The sequence below is a fragment of the Bidens hawaiensis genome, unplaced genomic scaffold (genome assembly GCF_021521415.1).
Source record: "Bidens hawaiensis isolate Kalapana, Puna unplaced genomic scaffold, B.hawaiensis_p1.1 tig00008947_1, whole genome shotgun sequence".
NCBI classification, from domain to species: Eukaryota; Viridiplantae; Streptophyta; class Magnoliopsida; order Asterales; family Asteraceae; genus Bidens; species Bidens hawaiensis.
In genome coordinates this window covers 619,727-637,904 of record NW_027491651.1, presented here as the reverse complement: position 1 = coordinate 637,904, position 18,178 = coordinate 619,727, and the positions used below count along the sequence as shown (strand labels likewise).

The window sequence follows — 18,178 nt, the reverse complement described above, 5'->3', positions numbered from 1 at the left end:
CCTTAAAAACCAAAAACCTCTTTAAAACCCCTTGCTTAAAGTCCAAAAGTTCACCTCACTTATTAATAATTCATGAGAAGAACAATGGACTGGGGGGACTTGAAGAGGTAGGTCCCCGCAAAGCCCAGTTGGACCCGCAAGACACACCTTGAAGAGGTACGTCTGCGCAAAGACTAACTGGCCCCGCAGGACCCACCATGCTCAGAGAGAATACCTTACACGCAATAAGCCAGCTGTTCCCGCAGGAAAGCCTCCCTTGGTATAGTACCCTGCCTGTTCCCGCAGCTATGGGTACAAGCCAAGAAGGAAGGCTACCCGCACTAACGGTAAGGCTACACGCATAAGGCACTAACTCTTATACTTCAGCAATGTCACCTGAAGGAATGAGCAAGGCGGGAATATTCCCGCCCAAAAGAGCCAGTCCGTACGCTTCTGGAAGATCTTTTGTACTATACCTGCCAAGGTATGGACAAAATAGACAAGATCTGACCAAAGCAGCCCATGAACCAATCACAGGGTGACAGCTCACCGACAATAGTACGAGAAGGAGCACGCTCTAGTACAAAACGTCACTATCAGCCGCTGCCTACCCACCAACTCCCATCGTGGCACGTACATAGCCCGTAGTTGGTGGAAAAGGAATAGTATACAGCCGGCCATGTCACTATCAGCCGCTGCCTACCCACCAACTCCCATCGTGGCACGTACATAGCCCGTAGTTGGTGGAAAAGGAATATTATACAGCTGGCCGTACCTGCTTGGAAACCTACCTTCGGCTATAAATACTCCAACACCTTGGAACGGTATCATTATCTTATCTTCTCTAGCTATTTCTCTTAATATACACTTATATTCAGAGCAACTTAGTCTGATTCTCACGCCGGAGGGTGGTCACAAGGAGGAACCCCCCCCCCCCTTCTTAGTGACAAGCTCACGGTGTCTGTTTTGCAGGTTAAGAATAACCATCTTTACCGGAGCTAACCCTCGTGGGAAACATCTACTTAACCCTAAGATTATCCGTAATCTGTCGGGGTCACTTAGTGTTTCTTCAGGGTATTTTCGTCTTTTTGTAATTAAACACGGCTAATATAATTATCTTCTTCTGGTATTCGGGTTAAAACACCAGAGTACTTTCTTAGTGGACATTTTATACCCCTTTGCTTCACAATTTTTCGTCTTCTTCCTCACACATTCTTCTTCTTCTCCGTCTTCTTCATTCATCTTCCTAATCATTTACATTTCTTCCTCACATCAACTGCCCCTTAAATACCCAAGCCCCATCCATTTATCTCCAAAATCCACCCGAGCACCACCGTCGTACAACTATCTCTGTCACCGCCGCATTACCATCTCCGTCACCATCCATCACCACCGTTTCCACTCCACTCTTTTACCCAAGTCAACACCAATCTCCACCACCGTACCCACCACCGTCAACCCAATCTATCCACGGATTTTAAGTTCTCCACATAGATCCGATTCCTCCTACTTCTCCATAAAATCCTTACCATTTAATCGTTAATTTTTCCACTAAATCGGCAAATCATGATAGTTTAATCTCTTTAATTTTTCGATTTTTTTTTTGTGTAGCGGGAGTGCCGGTCAAAATCGAACCTAAATTTTAAAGGAATTAAAAGAATATTACTTTTCGATTTTGGTAACACCCATATAATACTAAAACCAAAATTTGCATTTTAATTTGGTACGAGTCCAAAACCGAACAAATTGACATTAATATTACGCACCATGACCGTAACAACTAACAAATTGAATCTTAATAATCTTGTAAACAAGTAAACAACACATACGCCGACCCGACCGTCACCCTCATTCACCCAACGTCGCCGATATAGAATCATGTAATAATAATAATAATAATAATAACTAGCAGAAGTACCCGCGCGTTGCTGCGGGTTCGCGTAAATTATCCCCTCATATTGGTTTGTAGTGGTTGGTGTGGTGTGAAATGGGTTATCAATGTGAGCGCGTTGCTGCATGTGTATATGATTTGTTGGATTTTGTTTTTTGTGCGGGTTTGCACACTTATATATTGACTATGCATATAGTTTTGTGGGTTTTATGATTTATAATCAGCATAAAGGATTGAATGTGCGTTAATTGGTGAGTAGTTAGACTGGATTTCTAATATGAAAATTCTATTATAAATATCATTACAAAGAATCAGCAATCTGACAAAACAAAGAAAAACTATATATTAGTGGAAAACTTATGATTTCTCTGTTTCCTGCTTCGATAACAGAATACACAGGCCACAAGTAAACCTCTAATATGAAGTATCAACCGACATTTAATTTAAGCAAACACAACTAACCTTCATTATATCTTCAACCTGCTGAATGAATCAATTCATGACTCACGAGTGATCCCTTTGCTCGTTTTTCCAAGAATTCTTTGCTGCTTCTGCTGAAGACCCATCAGACTCGTTGTTTCCATCATTTGGTTTTGGTTTTGAGAAAAAATGATAGGATTAGTTGATCCAGTCAGTATTTGGAATTTGTATTGATGTTGTATGTGTAAAGGCACATGATCCATTAGTATCGTATTATCTAAAAAAATATGGCCATGTAAACAAATTTAATAATTAGCCTATGAAAGCTGACTTTATGTATTAATAAAGATTCAAAATATCAGGATGAGCAAAAACAAAAGTTATATAGGCGGATATGTAATTTCCAAAATCGAGAGCTCATGATTCTTCATGTTTTTTCGTTACAAATAATATGTAAGTGCATCGTTGTGTGTTGCAGACGTTAAACGTATTGCATGTAGTGCGTGAAATACTTTAAGGCAACCGTCAAAAAAAAGCCAAAACAACCATCTGTAGGAGTTTAAAATAACTTTCGAATATTTGAAGGTAATGATCCAAAAATTTAAAACCTCCGTATACTTAAAATAACTCTAAAAAAGTACAATTTACGCTTTTATTATTTACCTTCTAGACTTATAACTTAAAAAACCTTGTTAAATTTTTGTAAGAAAACTTCAGGCAATCGAAGCTCTTCATATTTACGAGTCAACATAACCTGTTTCATCTAACATTCACCGGTCAAATACAAAAATTGTGACAATTTCGACCCGTTTACTATCGATAACAGGTCAAACATGATAAGTCAAAAAATAGTTAGCCAAAATCAGGTCAAATAAGAAAAAACGGGTCAATAGTAGGCTGTCATAATGATTTTAAATGATGCGACCAGCGTCTTTAAACTACATACGTTATAAGGTTTTTTAAGAAAAGGGTATACACTGCTTCACGTCAACCTAGCCCAACCGATTTTGACCCATTATTAGGTGGCATTGATATATTTACATTTGTCTTATGGATGGATGAGCCAAGAATTCAAATAGTTAATACTAAGAGTTTGTTAAAGTCATTGACCGCCAAAGGCTTGAACCTGCAAAATTTGTGCAACTAATATTTTTAGCGGTTAAGAAGCTGTTAATAGTGTAATCTCTATTTAAATACAATTCAACTTATTCTAAACATAACTTGTAGTGATTAATTACCTTTATTTGACTAAATGGATTCAAAAGTACGTCAAAAGGTTGACTGTTACAAGTTGTGAAATTAGTTTCAACTTAAATAGGTTCTAGATTCAAGGTAAACGGCAGAAATTAAAGCAATGGGTAAAATGGGACAACTGACTCGACCATGTTGAACCTATCACGCTGAATTTGTGTTTGACCGAGTTGAACTTGTCAATCTGAACTTGTCTTTCACCACCGCAAACTTTCCCATCTATGCGTTCATATAGGCATCTTTGAATAGCATTTAAAGACCACGTATTCACATCGAAGTCAACAACAAAAGTCAAACTTGTTACCTGTTGGTATCTTGTAATTGGTTTATTCTGCCAACAATTCCATCATGTGCCGAAATTGTGTGTATATTAAAACTCTATGTCCTTTCTTTTTTAGCTTCACCAGGGTGTATATTAAAATTCTCTGTCCTTGCTCTTTTAGCTTCACCATCATTTTGTCCAAAAGCTACAATTTCCAAAATATGAAATAATTGAGTTCTAAGTTATAAACAAATTATTATTTGCAGGCCTGTAATCAAGCCCAACAATTAGTAACAGTCTGTACCGATTGGCTGGAAATTTGTTTATGTTGAACGAACATACGAAAAAAAAATTCATTTAGGGTAAAAAACGAACATGAAAACATGTGTTGATCGCTCATTCATGTTAATAAGTGTGTAAGGCCCCGAACCGGTAGCCCTACTTTAGCGTCGGATTTACTCATAAACACAGTTCTTGCAATCAGAGTTAATTAAAACTTTCGCGGAAACGTTTACTTGAAGCATTCGTTACAAAACATTCAATCTCTTCTTTGATACTATAAAACAAATCATTATATTTAAAACATCTTTTATTCCATTTTAAGATGCCAGCCGTTCAATCCATGCCATGTGCCATCCTCATGCTAGTTCTTTGGTCTGATCACCTGCGTGCATACTAAAAGTCAGCTACGCTGAGTGAGTTCTAGTTAATCAAGCAACTTATCATACAACCACTACTTGCATCATACACGTATCCGAAGACACGTAGTCCACTATCTAACCTGCTTACCTTACCACTTAGCCTCTTATTTACACCTACCACCTTGCCACTTTGCCACTTTAATAACGTATAACGTTATGCCACTTTGCCACTTTGCCACTTTAATGACGTAGTCACGTATAGGCTTACCCTACCATGTACTATCGTCATGCCACTAACACTCTTACTACACTCTTGCCACTTCTAACACGCTCTACCTCTACTTGTCTACAACATGCTTCATATCATTTACATAATAAGCAAGTCACATCATAGCATTCATACACACTAATAACCACTTGGCAATCACTATCCTTGGCGATGCGTGCAATATCCGAAGATCGTTCACGCACCAACAAGTATTATATAGTAGCTACCTCGTATAAGATCGTTCACGCACCAAATTTTATTTACATTAACTGTCTTAGCACATTTTTCATTAGGTTTTTAATTTATTTTCTAATCGAACTCGACTTTAGGCAAAGTTAAACCTTAGGCGAACTTAGCTTTAGGCGAAGTTAAACCTTAGGCGAACTTAGCTTTAGGCGAAGTTAAACCTTAGGCGAACTTAGCTTTAGGCGAAGTTGAACCTTAAGCGAACTTAGCTTTAGGCGAAGTTGTCATCAGGCGAACTTAGCTTTAGGCGAAGTTGTCATCAGGCGAACTTAGCTTTGCAGGCGAAGTTCATCAGGCGAACTTAGCTTGCAGGCGAAGTTGTCGGCTGCAGCTACTGTTCGTGCTTAAATCCCTTAATCATCTTCGTTTCTTAACCAAATAACTTGATTTAGGTATTCATGGAATCGTCTGACCAGCGCCTACAAACCCCAACCATCAAATCGACCTAACATTGATGTTTAAAGGGTGCGATTTAGGCATATAGGTTACGGGTTCTTTTATCAATCGATTAACCCATCAAATCATAACCATTTTCAGTAAGTTTAGCTTTGTTGGATTCGTTTTTACCATACAAACACAGATCTATCATTTCTATACTAATCCCAACCTAAACGAACAAGTTCTCGATATAAACGTACCGTAAATGAGTCGAACTACGAACACGAGCTGGTCTTGTTGCTTTGGTTCGTCACGACGATCTAGCACCGACAAGCTCGGGTCCTCGCCTTTGGATCTTGGTTCGGGTCGTGTGTGTATTTTGGGGTGTGTAGAGATTAGGATGGATAAATGGATGGAATGGAAAAGATTGGGGTTTAAGGGGGTATTTATACTCCCTTAAGCCCATGGACCGAAGGCCCATATTTCCTTTTGGTCCCTATCTAATCCCATCTAATTATCCTACTAAGTCTTCATATTTTGCTGTTATTATTATCGTTCCACTAACTCGTTTATTTCACCCGACAAAATAATATATTAAATATTACTTTAGAAATTTCGGGATGTTACAAAGTGTTTGTTCATTTGTTTCTTTTATTCATTAGTTAGCATTCATTAATTTTTGTTTGTTTACATTTGTTTAATTTATTCACTCATGCTTGTTTTGGTTATGTTTGTTTAAGTTCGTGCGTTTATGTTTGTTATTTTACATTTGTTTAAGCATGTTCGTTTATGTTTGTTAGTTTACATTGTGTTTACGTTTGATAGTTTTCATTTGTTTAAGTTCATTGATATATTCATTTGTAATTCTTTGGCCCGTCAGCAATGCCTAGTATAGTTTCAATAACATTTTAGGCCCAACACATTCTTCTTTACATTAGTTTTAAATGGTTTTAGCTTCGTTATGTTTGTTCACTTATATTAGTTTGTTCATGTTCATGAACCGTCTGTTTATGCCGTTAACAAACGAACATAAATGAACATGAACTAATGCACGTGTGAACATGTTCAATTTCCTAACACGAACAAAAGAACTCCATTTCCTTAATCGTTTGTGTTGGGTTATCTGTTCGGCTGAAGTTAAACGAACGAACACAAACATGCCCCGTTCGTGTTCATTCAGTTAGTTTAAAATTTTGAAGAAAAAAAAAAGATAAATGGTTTTATAACTTTTATTCTTTTTGTTTAATTGTTAGTGTTCGATTATCTGTTATGCACATGAAAGCACACGGACATGTTCCGTTCGTGTTCATTTGGTTCACTTATAAATTTTAAGAAAAAAAAAGATAAATTATATTAGTTGGTGAATGGTGGTGACCCGTCATCCAACCTGCTCCTTTTGCTGCCTCTATTCGTGAGCCAATGAAGCGGGACTAATTAGACCAAAGAAAATAAAATATGCATTTTTAACTCGAGAATACTGTTTGTGAATACAGGAATTAAAGAAAATATCATCAGCCTTTTGGAATAAACATAATTGATAATATATGAGGATCTAAATCATTCAAAGTTTTAGAGTAACCTGCCAAAAGAATGCTTTCCTACCTCATGCCTGTCTTCTCTTCTCAACTGGTAAACATTAATTCCAGATAATAAATAGTGAGCTAATGCTTCATTGCTAATTGATATATAGCCTCTTAAGCTAACAAGAAAATAACAAATTGCTAAGTCAGTACCATAAATAATCAAGTACCTGCAAACCTTACACTCATAATAAATTTATTTAGGTTTCAAATCCAAATTGCAGACAAATATAAGCCGTAAATCGTGTGAAGAATTCAACCATTAGAAACCTTGAAGGCCTGTAATGTGAAGAAAGATAGCAACAATGTACATAAAAGTCGTTTCGAATTAGAAAACTATATAAGTGCCAACAATTTTGCATCTAACGACTAAACCAACGTACCTGAAGAAAAAAGTATGAAACCCCCATGGTTGAAGTAGAGGTTGCAGATTAACACATACCAGAGATTGAGGCTCGGATTAATCCCCATGCCAAGGCGCCAGATTATGAAATAAATGTAGGCACTCATCACGACTTCATATCTACCAACGACCGCCAACATTTGATTCAATAGGACCATCAATTGATTGTCGGTTTTCCATTGACGATTGAAGTTGGGGCCTTCAATGGCAGAGCAGTGTGAACGTCACCGGAGGATAGTATTGTAGGAAAATTTAAGCACTTATCGTAATAATCTATATTTCATTATATAATATATATATACACAACTTTTCATATTCCATTCTCTCTCTCATGAGACGCTATTAAATTTAACGTTCATTAACCCTCCTGCAACTCTCAAGTCCGATCTCCATCTCCGACGCATTGAAGGCATCGCCAGTTATATATTATCTATGGCGGACCGCCTTAATTGTTGCAATCAATGGCTAATTGTGTTGAATATGAATATGCAAATGAAGAGATGGAAGGTTTAGGGTATTAATTTCTTATTTAATGTTGCTATTGATTTCTTCTTGTTGATAAAGGTCGAATTACGCTCTGTATTTATCCCTACCGTACCTAATTCTTTGCCTCATCTCCATCGCTCTAAACCCCTAACCCCTAGCAGCCTATGGAAACCAGTAGCCGGATTTCAGTCACATTTTCTATTCACATTTTATATTATTATTACAATAAGTGAGGGCAAAAGACTCTTTAAGGTGGCGGACCCTAATAATATCTGTGAGGTTATAGGGCGAAAGGTTCTTTAAAATATAAAGTATGTATGTAAAGAAAGATAAAGTATGATGTATGAAAGAAAGTAAAGAATGACAAGTATGTAATATAAGGATGTATTGTAAGTTGATTGTATTAACTAGAACTCACTCAGCGTAGCTGACTTTTAGTATGCACGCAGGTGAGTAGAATGAGGCACTTAACTTGAGGGGGGTGCATGGCAGGATTGGATGAGGCTGGCATCTGAAGATTTTGCTTTGATGTTATAAAATGTGAATAGAAAATGTGATTGAAATCCGGCTACTGATTCCCATATGCTGCTAGGGGTTAGGGGTTTAGAGCGATGGGGATGAGGCAAAGAATTAGGTATGGTAGGGATAAATACAGAGCGTCGACCTTTATCAACAAGAAGAAATCAATAACAACATTGAATAAGAAATTAATACTCTAAACCTTCCATCTCTTCATTTGCATATTCATATTCAACACAATTAGCCATTGATTGCAATAATTAAGGCGGTCCGCCATAGATAATATATAACTGGCGATGCCTTCAATGCGTCTGGAGATGATGATCGGACTAGAGGGTTAATGAACATTAAATTTAATAGCGTCTCATGAGAGAGAGTATGGAATATGAAAATTTGCTTATATATTATAACTATATATATTATAATGTAATATAGGTGATACTCGGCGCTCAGTTTCTTAACAGAACTCCGGCCACGACTGCAACATGGCGGCTTTCTCTACAACATTCTCAAACCCATCTATCTTCACCCTAAACACAAACCATCAACGCTCATGTTCACCTGTTAACTTCTTCTTCTGTACACTGCCCACCACTTCTTTTCCACTTCTTTCCTTCCGTACACGACGCCATCGGTTTAATTCTACAATCACTGCATCTCTTAAGGTACGTACACTCACGGCGTTACTACCCCTCTTTGTATTCTATGTTTTCTGGTTTGAAATTGGTTAAATGCCCATATGCCCACCAACTGTTTGATGAAATGCTGCTTGATTTTTTTTGAAGGAAAATGTTGGCCGGGTTACGAAAACATGGGCCGATTTCACGAGTTTGAATTACTGGGTTGTTCGGGATTATTATCGGCTTGTGGGGTTGGTTAATTCCTTTGAGCCGCAAATTCAGAAGCTTTCTGATGAACAGGTTCGACTGTTTTCATTGTTTTCCATTGTATTATGTTTTTTTTTGTTATGTCAAGTATTTAACTTTTTTTTAATGGTGAATTAGCTAACTGCAAAAACTGCTGAGTTCCGACTGCGCTTGGCAAAAGGAGAGACACTTGCGGATATCCAAGCAGGTTGTTAAATGGCTTCTTTTATGTTTAGGGCATTAAAGCTTGTTTCTATTTCCTATGTATTGATTGAATATATGTATTTACTTTACTTAATTATGCGACAGAGGCATTTGCTGTTGTTCGTGAAGCTGCCAAGAGGAAGCTTGGTATGCGTCATTTTGACGTGCAGGTCTCTCTCTGCTATTAACTTTAGATAAAGTTCAATGACTTTATATATGTAATGGAATGCTTATTTGGGTTTATGAATTTGATTGGAGTTTGGTCTTGCAATTGTTAGATTATTGGTGGGGCGGTGCTTCATGACGGGTCTATTGCTGAGATGAAAACTGGAGAGGGAAAAACATTAGTTTCAACATTGGCTGCATATCTTAATGCCTTGACTGGCGAGGGTGTTCATGGTATGCGTATAATATTTGTTTTTCTTGTACTCTAAATTTTCTGTAGTATGATCGCCATAATCTATTGATTTACAGTGGTTACTGTTAATGATTATCTTGCTCAACGTGATGCTGAGTGGATGGGTCGTGTTCATCGCTTTCTAGGTCTTTCTGTTGGTCTTATTCAAGTAAGTTATTAAGCCAGATGCCCATACTTAATAACATTCATAAAGGCATAAACTACTAAAAGCTTTATCTTTGCTTTGATATTTCTACATGATAGAGAGGGATGAAATCTGAGGAAAGGAGGTCTAATTATAGATGTGATATTACATACACCAATAATTCTGTAAGTCTCTCTATGTCGTTTTTACTGCAATATTTGTCACTTGTACCTTCTGATGGATGTAAATTTAATTATTTAGGAACTTGGTTTTGACTATCTGAGAGACAATCTTGCTGGTAGCAGTGGACAACTGGTTATGAGATGGTATTGCTATATTTCTTCATAGAGCATATTTGATTTAAGTTTCTCCAGGACTAATAGCACATTGTTTATCAGGCCAAATCCGTTTCATTTTGCAATAGTCGATGAAGTTGATTCTGTCCTAATTGATGAGGGGAGAAACCCGTTGCTGATAAGTGGCGAGGTATCTTTTGGTTCCAACTTTTAAAGTTGTAGTAACTTATTATTACTGTTATTAGTATTACTATTTATTTATATAACTTTGATCTGCATCTCAGGCCAGTAAGGACGCTTCACGTTATCCGGTTGCGGCCAAAGTAGCTGAGCTTCTCACGCGTGGCCTTGTAATCTAGTTTCTTATTTCTATTTCTTTCATTTTTTTTTGTTTTCGGCTATTAATATCCATTGTGCTTCATTGTTTATTTCACTGCACAGCATTACAAAATAGAGCTTAAAGATAATTCAGTGGAGTTGACTGAAGAAGGAATTGCCCTAGCTGAGATGGCTCTGGAAACAAATGATCTTTGGGATGAGAATGATCCCTGGGCTAGGTAACTTACATTATTTCATATTTTTTTTCTCATGTAGCAACGATTAAGTTAATCATTCAATTTCAACCTCTTGTTATACATTATAGATTTGTCATGAATGCTTTGAAAGCCAAGGAGTTTTACCGACAAGATGTCCAATACATTGTTAAAAACGGGAAGGCTCTCATAATAAACGAGGTACAAAACACAATTTTTATGTCATTACTTTCTCTTAGCTTTCTTTGATTCGCATTAAGTTACTTTTAGTGAGTTTCTTTATTTTAAATATTTCTTTTTTTCTTTTGAAGTTGACAGGGAGAGTGGAAGAAAAACGGAGATGGTCAGAAGGGATTCATCAGGCTGTGGAGGCCAAAGAAGGTCTACCAATCCAGGTATATAGTGATGTTTATCAATTGTCCTGTGTGTGTGCCACTTCATCATTCTTCTTGCTAGCTTTATTCTTTTGTGCTTTTTAGGCAGATTCGGTTATAGTTGCGCAAATTACATACCAGTCGCTGTTTAAGCTGTATCCAAAGCTCTCGGGGATGACTGGGACTGCAAAAACTGAAGTATTTGACATATTATGAATTTACATTTGATCATTAATATCAATATACTGTTAGATGCCTTATTCATTTACTTTGTTACAGGAAAAGGAGTTCTTGAAAATGTTTCAGACACCTGTTATTGAAGTCCCCACAAATATGCCAAATATTCGTAATGATTTACCAATTCAAGCTTTTGCAGTAAGACACTATTTTTTTTCTCGCTATTAAATACTTCTTATTAAAAGTCGTTATCCATCTTTTAATTGTTTTGATTACATAGACTGCTCGTGGTAAATGGGAATATGTTCGTGAAGAAATTATAAATATGTTTAGAGCTGGTCGCCCTGTTTTAGTTGGAACGACTAGGTACTTACGATATTATCTCATAATTTCATCCTTCATTTGTGTATTTTTTTTGGTTTATTCATTTAAAAGATGCTTCTTTTTGTGAATGTAGTGTTGAGAATTCAGAGTATTTGTCTTATCTATTAAGGGAAAGCAGGATCCCTCACAATGTTCTCAATGCGCGACCAAAGGTTCATAAAATTCTTACTTTTGTTGGACTGATTTACATTCTTAAAATTTATATTTGATTTTATATTTTTCTTTCAGTATGCTGCAAGAGAGGCCCAAACTGTGGCCCAAGCAGGACGAAAATATGCCATCACCATATCTACAAATATGGCTGGTAGGGGTACGGACATTATATTGGGAGGCAATCCAAAGGTGTGTTGACTTTTTCAGTCTCTTATGTACGTTACTTGTGTTCCAAGTAAATAGACTCTGAACAACATGCGATTTATGTTTATTTTAGATGCTTGCAAAAGAAGTTATAGAGGACAGCATACTTTCACATCTGAGTCATGAAACTCCAGATATAGACTCTGCAGACACAATGTCACAAAACGTATTATCAAATATGAAAATCGGACCGTCATCATTAGCTTTGCTAGCTAAGACTGCTCTAATGGGTTAGTAGCTTTGACCTTTGACTTCATTTGTTAATCTAGAAATATCTTGTGAATACACATGTTAATGTTCTCGGTACTGCTTTTATTAATGCAGCTAAATATGTGTCCAAAAGTGAGAACAAGAGTTGGACATATGAGAAGGCTAAATCTGTAATTTCAGAATCGATTGAGATGAGCCAATCAGTGGGTTTAGATGAGCTGGAAAGACTTGTAGAGGAACAGTCAGAGATGTACCCTCTTGGTCCTTGCATTGCACTTGCTTATGTGTCAGTTTTAAAAGACTGTGAAGTTCACTGTTACAATGAAGGATTGGAAGTCAAAAGACTTGGTGGGCTCCACGTGATTGGCACATCTTTACACGAGTCTCGGAGAATTGACAATCAGGTAAGTTAACTAAACTTTGACCTTTTCAGGACTTGTGATTTTTATCCTTACATATTGATTAGAAAATCAATAACCACTTTATATGTATTTTTGTGCTTTATAAAGCTTCGTGGCAGAGCAGGAAGACAGGGAGATCCTGGATCAACACGGTTCATGGTTAGGTAAGCTTCAAGTCAAATAGTTGACTTGATTCTTCATTGTTAATTTCTGTACAATGTGTTTTTCATCTTTCTTTTGCTTTTTGATTTTCATTTATCAATGTTACAGTTTGCAGGATGAAATGTTTCAAAAGTTCAACTTCGACACTGAGTGGGCTGTGAATCTGATATCAAGGATCACAAATGATGAGGATGTGCCAATTGAAGGTGATGCAATTGTTAGACAGGTGTGATTTAATTCACTATATGATAATTTTATTATGTTAATGTGTGTATTATATTCCTCTAATTGTTAACTTGCTTGATGTTTATTCGTTTTAACATTAACTGTTAATTCAATTTATTTCAAATTTCAGCTTCTGTCTCTCCAAGTTTCTGCAGAAAAGTATTTCTTCAATATAAGAAAGAGCCTTGTAGAGTTTGATGAAGTGTTAGAGGTACACACATATTCTATAGTATATGCCATCGCGTACATGTAGTTTGTTCTTATTTTTAGTCATCTATTAAACCAGGGATTTGGTGATGATTTTTAATTATTATATTTTATGTTTTCCCAGTTAAAATAATATGTCTAGACTCTAGTTATGTTTGAATGGCCATTGGAGTTGCATTACTGAATATATAATATTCTGGTTCCAGGTTCAAAGGAAGCATGTTTATGATCTTCGTCAATTAATTATAACTGGTGATCCCGAGAGTTGTTCACATCACATATTCCAGTGAGTGTTTTCTTCACCTTATTCACCTTATTTCCCTGAAAATTGTTAATGCAAAAAAGTAGACGTTAAAACAACTAGTATATCATATTCCATAAAATCCTGTGATTTTTGTTGTGTTACTTTTGCAATTTAAATATTTTATGCATGGATATTAGGTACATGCAAGCAGTTGTAGATGAAATTGTTTTGGCAAATGTTAATCCATTGAAGGTATTATTAACTAAATTATCTTTACCCTATATTCAAGTTCTAGTCACCTGGATATTTCTGATCTCCATAATGTGACATTCATTAGCATCCAAACAATTGGAACTTAAACATACTCTTAAAGGACTTTTTTGCAATTTCTTGGAAGATTTTAGATGGTGAGTTATATTTTCAGTTTTGATTAGGATTTACTCTTTATTAAAGTTTTGGACTAAATCATATATGTGGTTTCTTCAGAATCATGTACAGGAATTACAGTGGAATCTTTATTGCGTTCACTTGTTAATGCTCATGAAACGAGTGATGTACATATTAACGACTTCAAGTTTTCCAATTTACCTCAACCTCCAAACGCTTTTAGAGGTATCCGTAAGAAGGCTTCTTCACTGAAACGCTGGCTGGCCATATGCTCTGATGATTCACTCAAGTGTGTACAATAAATGTTTTTTATGAATTTGGTTTCAATTTTTTATTATAATAATATGAATTAGCAGGCAAATTTGACCTATTTACTTGGGTTGTTAACTGTAGAGATGGAAGATATCGAGTTACTGTTAATCTTCTGCGCAAGTACCTTGGTGATTTGTTAATTACTTCGTATATGAATGCTGTTCAAGAGTCTGGTTATACTGAAGAATACGTGAAAGAAGTCGAGGTAATATAAATCTAATGCTAACAATATTTGATTTTTATTTCTTTATTCTTTTAATAATATATTAAATTTTCAGTATTGAATACAGAGAACGGTTCTTGTGCAATCCCTAGATAGTTTCTGGAGGGATCATCTTGTCAACATGAACAGACTAAATTCAGCGGTATGCACATTATCATAAATTAGATTCCAAAAAGTTTCATGTTTGATTACTTATTTTTCCTCATTATAATCATTTGAGAAAAAATGTGATCTTGAAACATCATGCCTGTCACTTAGCTTAAAAATAAGCTATGCACATGCTTAAATAGACTTTGAACATTGTACTTCTGTATTATTTCAGTTTTGCGATTGACTAGGAAGTTTTTAACAGATAAATGGTTAATTTGATGTAGGTGAATGTGAGGAGTTTTGGGCATAGGGACCCATTGGAAGAATACAAAATTGATGGTTGTCGGTTTTTCATATCGATGCTTAGTGCAACACGAAGGTTGACTGTGGAATCACTTTTGAGCCACTGGTCAACTCCCGAGGAGTCCCAAGAAGTATATGCAGGATGATCAAACAATTAGGAAAGATTATATGTGTGTACCATTGTACAGGTGATAAGTAAATTATTGAGGATTTATATAAGGGAGTATTTCTTAGCATCACCTGTTTTACCTTTTAAGCATGATGCTCTCTCCTTTAAAAAGTCACACATTTGTTTTTAAATAAACTATAATATCATGTTTTTTTATATAATATTGTACTTTATGGAAAGTAGTCTAGTTAGTTTATACCATGTTTATTAATTGTATTTCTTGATAATGTGACTCGTGTGGTTCTTATTATATTGCAATCAATGCTAAAGAAAAAGAATGAAGGCTATGTAGGCATTTGTTTGGACCCTTAGAAGTAAACCTGCTACAACTTCTAAAGTCATCACATTTTAAATAAATATATTTTAATTCCAATTATTCATCCAATCAATATGTTCCATCTGTCTCGTGGCCGCTACCATAAGAGAAAACATAAAGGTCATATGGCTCATATGATATCACGAAAAATGTCATACCAATCATACAAGGGCCAACCTATACGGGTTGTATATTTTGGCCAACAAAGAAATATGACCATTCACGGAAAAGTCTTATTGGCCCTACGACGTTTTTCACCAGTCATACGAGCCATATGACATCGAATGACTCGTATAATATGACAAAAAATATACGGTCATATGATGTGACATGCAAGCTGGTGTACACTTTTGATATAAGACCTTATTTTAACATGCAATATATCTTATTTTTATACACAAAACAATCATCAATAACTAACATGGTGTCTGTGTATGTATATCAACCAAAACATCATGAATAGCTCTCAAAACAAAATAATGAACATGTTTCCTATTTCCATACAGCCATGGCTAAAGAAATCACTATGACCCCAATACAATGTAAGCCTCCAGAAACAAACCTGATACCTACAAAAATCAAAAATCAAAAATCAAAGTCAACAAAAACAGGTTGACCTTTTATAATCTATAGTTTACACTTTACAGTTCACATGAAATCTTTTTCTGGTTGAATAAATTTAAAACCTTGACTGGTTGCTGAAGGTGCTGTCTCACCTTGACTGCTATCATTTTGACTGCCATCACCGGGAGGAGTCGTCTTTGTCGTGTCTGGTGACCGTATGCCAAGTCTGCTGCAATCAGTTCCAATAGCACCTGTTTCAAAATCCAAACTTTTTATGCAAAGATCCAGCTATGATTTATATCGAGTCAAGAATCCATGATTAACCGTACAGTCGCTAAAGCATGGAAAATGGTAGATGTTTAGGAGATTCGTATATCCAGGCTTGCAGTCGCACGTATGCATATACGTTGCATCCTTGTTATGTACCTTCTCCACAGTATGTCCAGTAACAAGCTGAATAATAATTACAACACCTTAATAAACTAACAATAAAATATTATGCTAAAGTTCAATAAAACTAGTATATGATATTTACGATCGAAGACAGATATATTATCAGGGATGGCAGGAATCTTAGGAGGTGGTGGCATGCACGAGTAGTCGATGGTACCTAAGAAAACAACAGTGTAAAGTAGATGTAACAAATGCATATATACTTATATAGCTTGTTTGTTTACAAGGTTAAATGTGATGTCGGGCATGACGCAAGGAAGGAACGGAAGATCATCTTCCAAGTCCGAAACTAGAGTTCTTCGCCATCCAGGCTCGCACTTGCAAACGAAGTTAAATGGTTTAGCAAGATCAATTGAGCAGTTTCCTCTTCCACATATGACTTCATCACAAAGATTATCTGTTCATGAACAAAAACAGACACAAACATAAGATGCTATCAGTTTCATCAATATTTCGAGGAAGGGTTTACCGAAGTATGGAATATCGATGTCTGATTTAGCCGCTGAAGATATGAACACAAGAACAAGAAGCATATAAAATTTGGAGGAAGCCATTGCATATATCTTCTGCAGGATATGTTTGCCAAATGCTTTTTTTGTTATATCTATTCTGGAATAATATTATTCTGTAAAGGCAGCCACTACCTAGAGTAACAAAATGTTTCCATTAATAACAAAAACCTTGTGGGTAATAAATAATATTATCACAACTCTTGATTAAAAAGTGGGTTCTAGTAATTTTTGGTGTCACCATGTTACTATTTTCGAATATTGGACAAATTTAATTTACTGGACCACTGATTAGTCTAATTAACAACTGACCATTGGTAGTAACAGCTGATAAATAGCGGCCACATCTGATCAGTTGTAACCAGACGATCAGATGGTTCTTTACGTCCTGAAGGGACATTCGGTGGTTGGTGTATTTGTAGCGCTTATAACTATAACATGTCATGCCTTTTCGTGAAGAATTGCAACGGTTCATTATGATGCTTCAACCTGTATATAAAGGAATCATTTGGTTTGAACAAAACACATCAAATTAACACTCAAATTTTCACATATCGGAAATTCTCGTTCTTTGAAGATTTTTTTATTTTATCTGACTATGATTATCGTGTATAAGCGATATATTTTAATCTGAAAACGACTACACGATTTACAAAGTTGTTCAAGATATCATACTGAAAAATACATCATAGTTGGTTGTGACACATCAACCAAGGTAGACTAGTGAAGCTCCTTTCATTGTGATTTCCTATACAAATTCTATATCGTTTTATATTCTTGTTGAGTGTGACATTGAATACGGCGAATTGAATGACTCAAGAGTTAAGTGTGCTTAGACGAAAGGATGTTTGACATTTTGAGTAGTTTTCGTTGTTAAAAAGTATCTAACAAACATATATGGCCTATATTTAAAATAACGTTCGACTATCAAAAGGACAAAATATGTCACATATTTTAAATATAAAGACATGATAGTGTAATTATATATAAGATAAAAATCAATAGGTTGGTGTCACAAGACTGTCATTGATCCACGTGGCGGCTTTTTTTTAATTGTAATTTATGTTTTAGTTTCAACTTTCAACACCACAACAAATGTACCCTGATTCAATTCATGTCAATTTGCCGTCACAAAGCCCATGTTTTACAAACCGAATAAATGTTGTTTTAAATGTTACTATTTTTTTGCGTGTTATAAGTTGTACAAATACTTTGGGCGTTAACTAATATAACTTTTGGGTATAGCGCTAGTATTGTAAGTCCGTAATGAAGCTCACTGATACCAACCGAATTTGTGTCGCTTTGATCATTAGTCGTATATATGTTTTTATTAATATGCTAAATAT

The 18,178-nt window shown here is 35.8% G+C and overlaps 1 protein-coding gene and 2 long non-coding RNA genes across 4 annotated transcripts; 1 reads left to right on the top strand and 2 right to left on the bottom strand.

Moving 5' to 3' along the window:
* Window positions 1-3,587: 3,587 nt before the first annotated feature.
* LOC143530498 (uncharacterized) lies at window positions 3,588-6,955 on the bottom strand. The gene is made up of 3 exons (XR_013134862.1): window positions 6,916-6,955; window positions 3,846-4,008; window positions 3,588-3,760 (listed from the first exon to the last, which is right to left on the bottom strand). It is a non-coding gene; the product is annotated as an uncharacterized LOC143530498 (long non-coding RNA).
* Window positions 6,956-8,787: 1,832 nt separating this feature from the next.
* Window positions 8,788-15,012, top strand: LOC143530518 (protein translocase subunit SECA2, chloroplastic-like). Its single transcript, XM_077026037.1, has 30 exons — window positions 8,788-8,989; window positions 9,110-9,244; window positions 9,329-9,398; window positions 9,500-9,564; window positions 9,673-9,793; window positions 9,869-9,960; window positions 10,056-10,121; window positions 10,198-10,262; window positions 10,335-10,422; window positions 10,517-10,582; window positions 10,674-10,789; window positions 10,876-10,966; window positions 11,077-11,160; window positions 11,245-11,337; window positions 11,419-11,514; window positions 11,597-11,682; window positions 11,774-11,852; window positions 11,929-12,042; window positions 12,131-12,287; window positions 12,382-12,671; window positions 12,777-12,832; window positions 12,939-13,056; window positions 13,186-13,266; window positions 13,469-13,548; window positions 13,704-13,758; window positions 13,844-13,913; window positions 13,993-14,182; window positions 14,287-14,410; window positions 14,496-14,570; window positions 14,803-15,012. Exons 1-30 carry the CDS (start codon window positions 8,810-8,812, stop codon window positions 14,965-14,967), a joined length of 3,168 nt encoding a protein of 1,055 aa, XP_076882152.1. The 5' UTR covers window positions 8,788-8,809; the 3' UTR covers window positions 14,968-15,012.
* A 728-nt stretch (window positions 15,013-15,740) lies between these two features.
* LOC143530497 (uncharacterized) lies at window positions 15,741-16,527 on the bottom strand. 2 transcript variants are annotated; one of them, XR_013134860.1, is made up of 4 exons: window positions 16,406-16,527; window positions 16,200-16,323; window positions 15,993-16,121; window positions 15,741-15,875 (listed from the first exon to the last, which is right to left on the bottom strand). It is a non-coding gene; the product is annotated as an uncharacterized LOC143530497 (long non-coding RNA). The 2 variants fall into 2 exon arrangements; XR_013134861.1 differs by having other exon boundaries at window positions 15,780-15,875; window positions 16,023-16,121.
* Window positions 16,528-18,178: the final 1,651 nt, after the last annotated feature.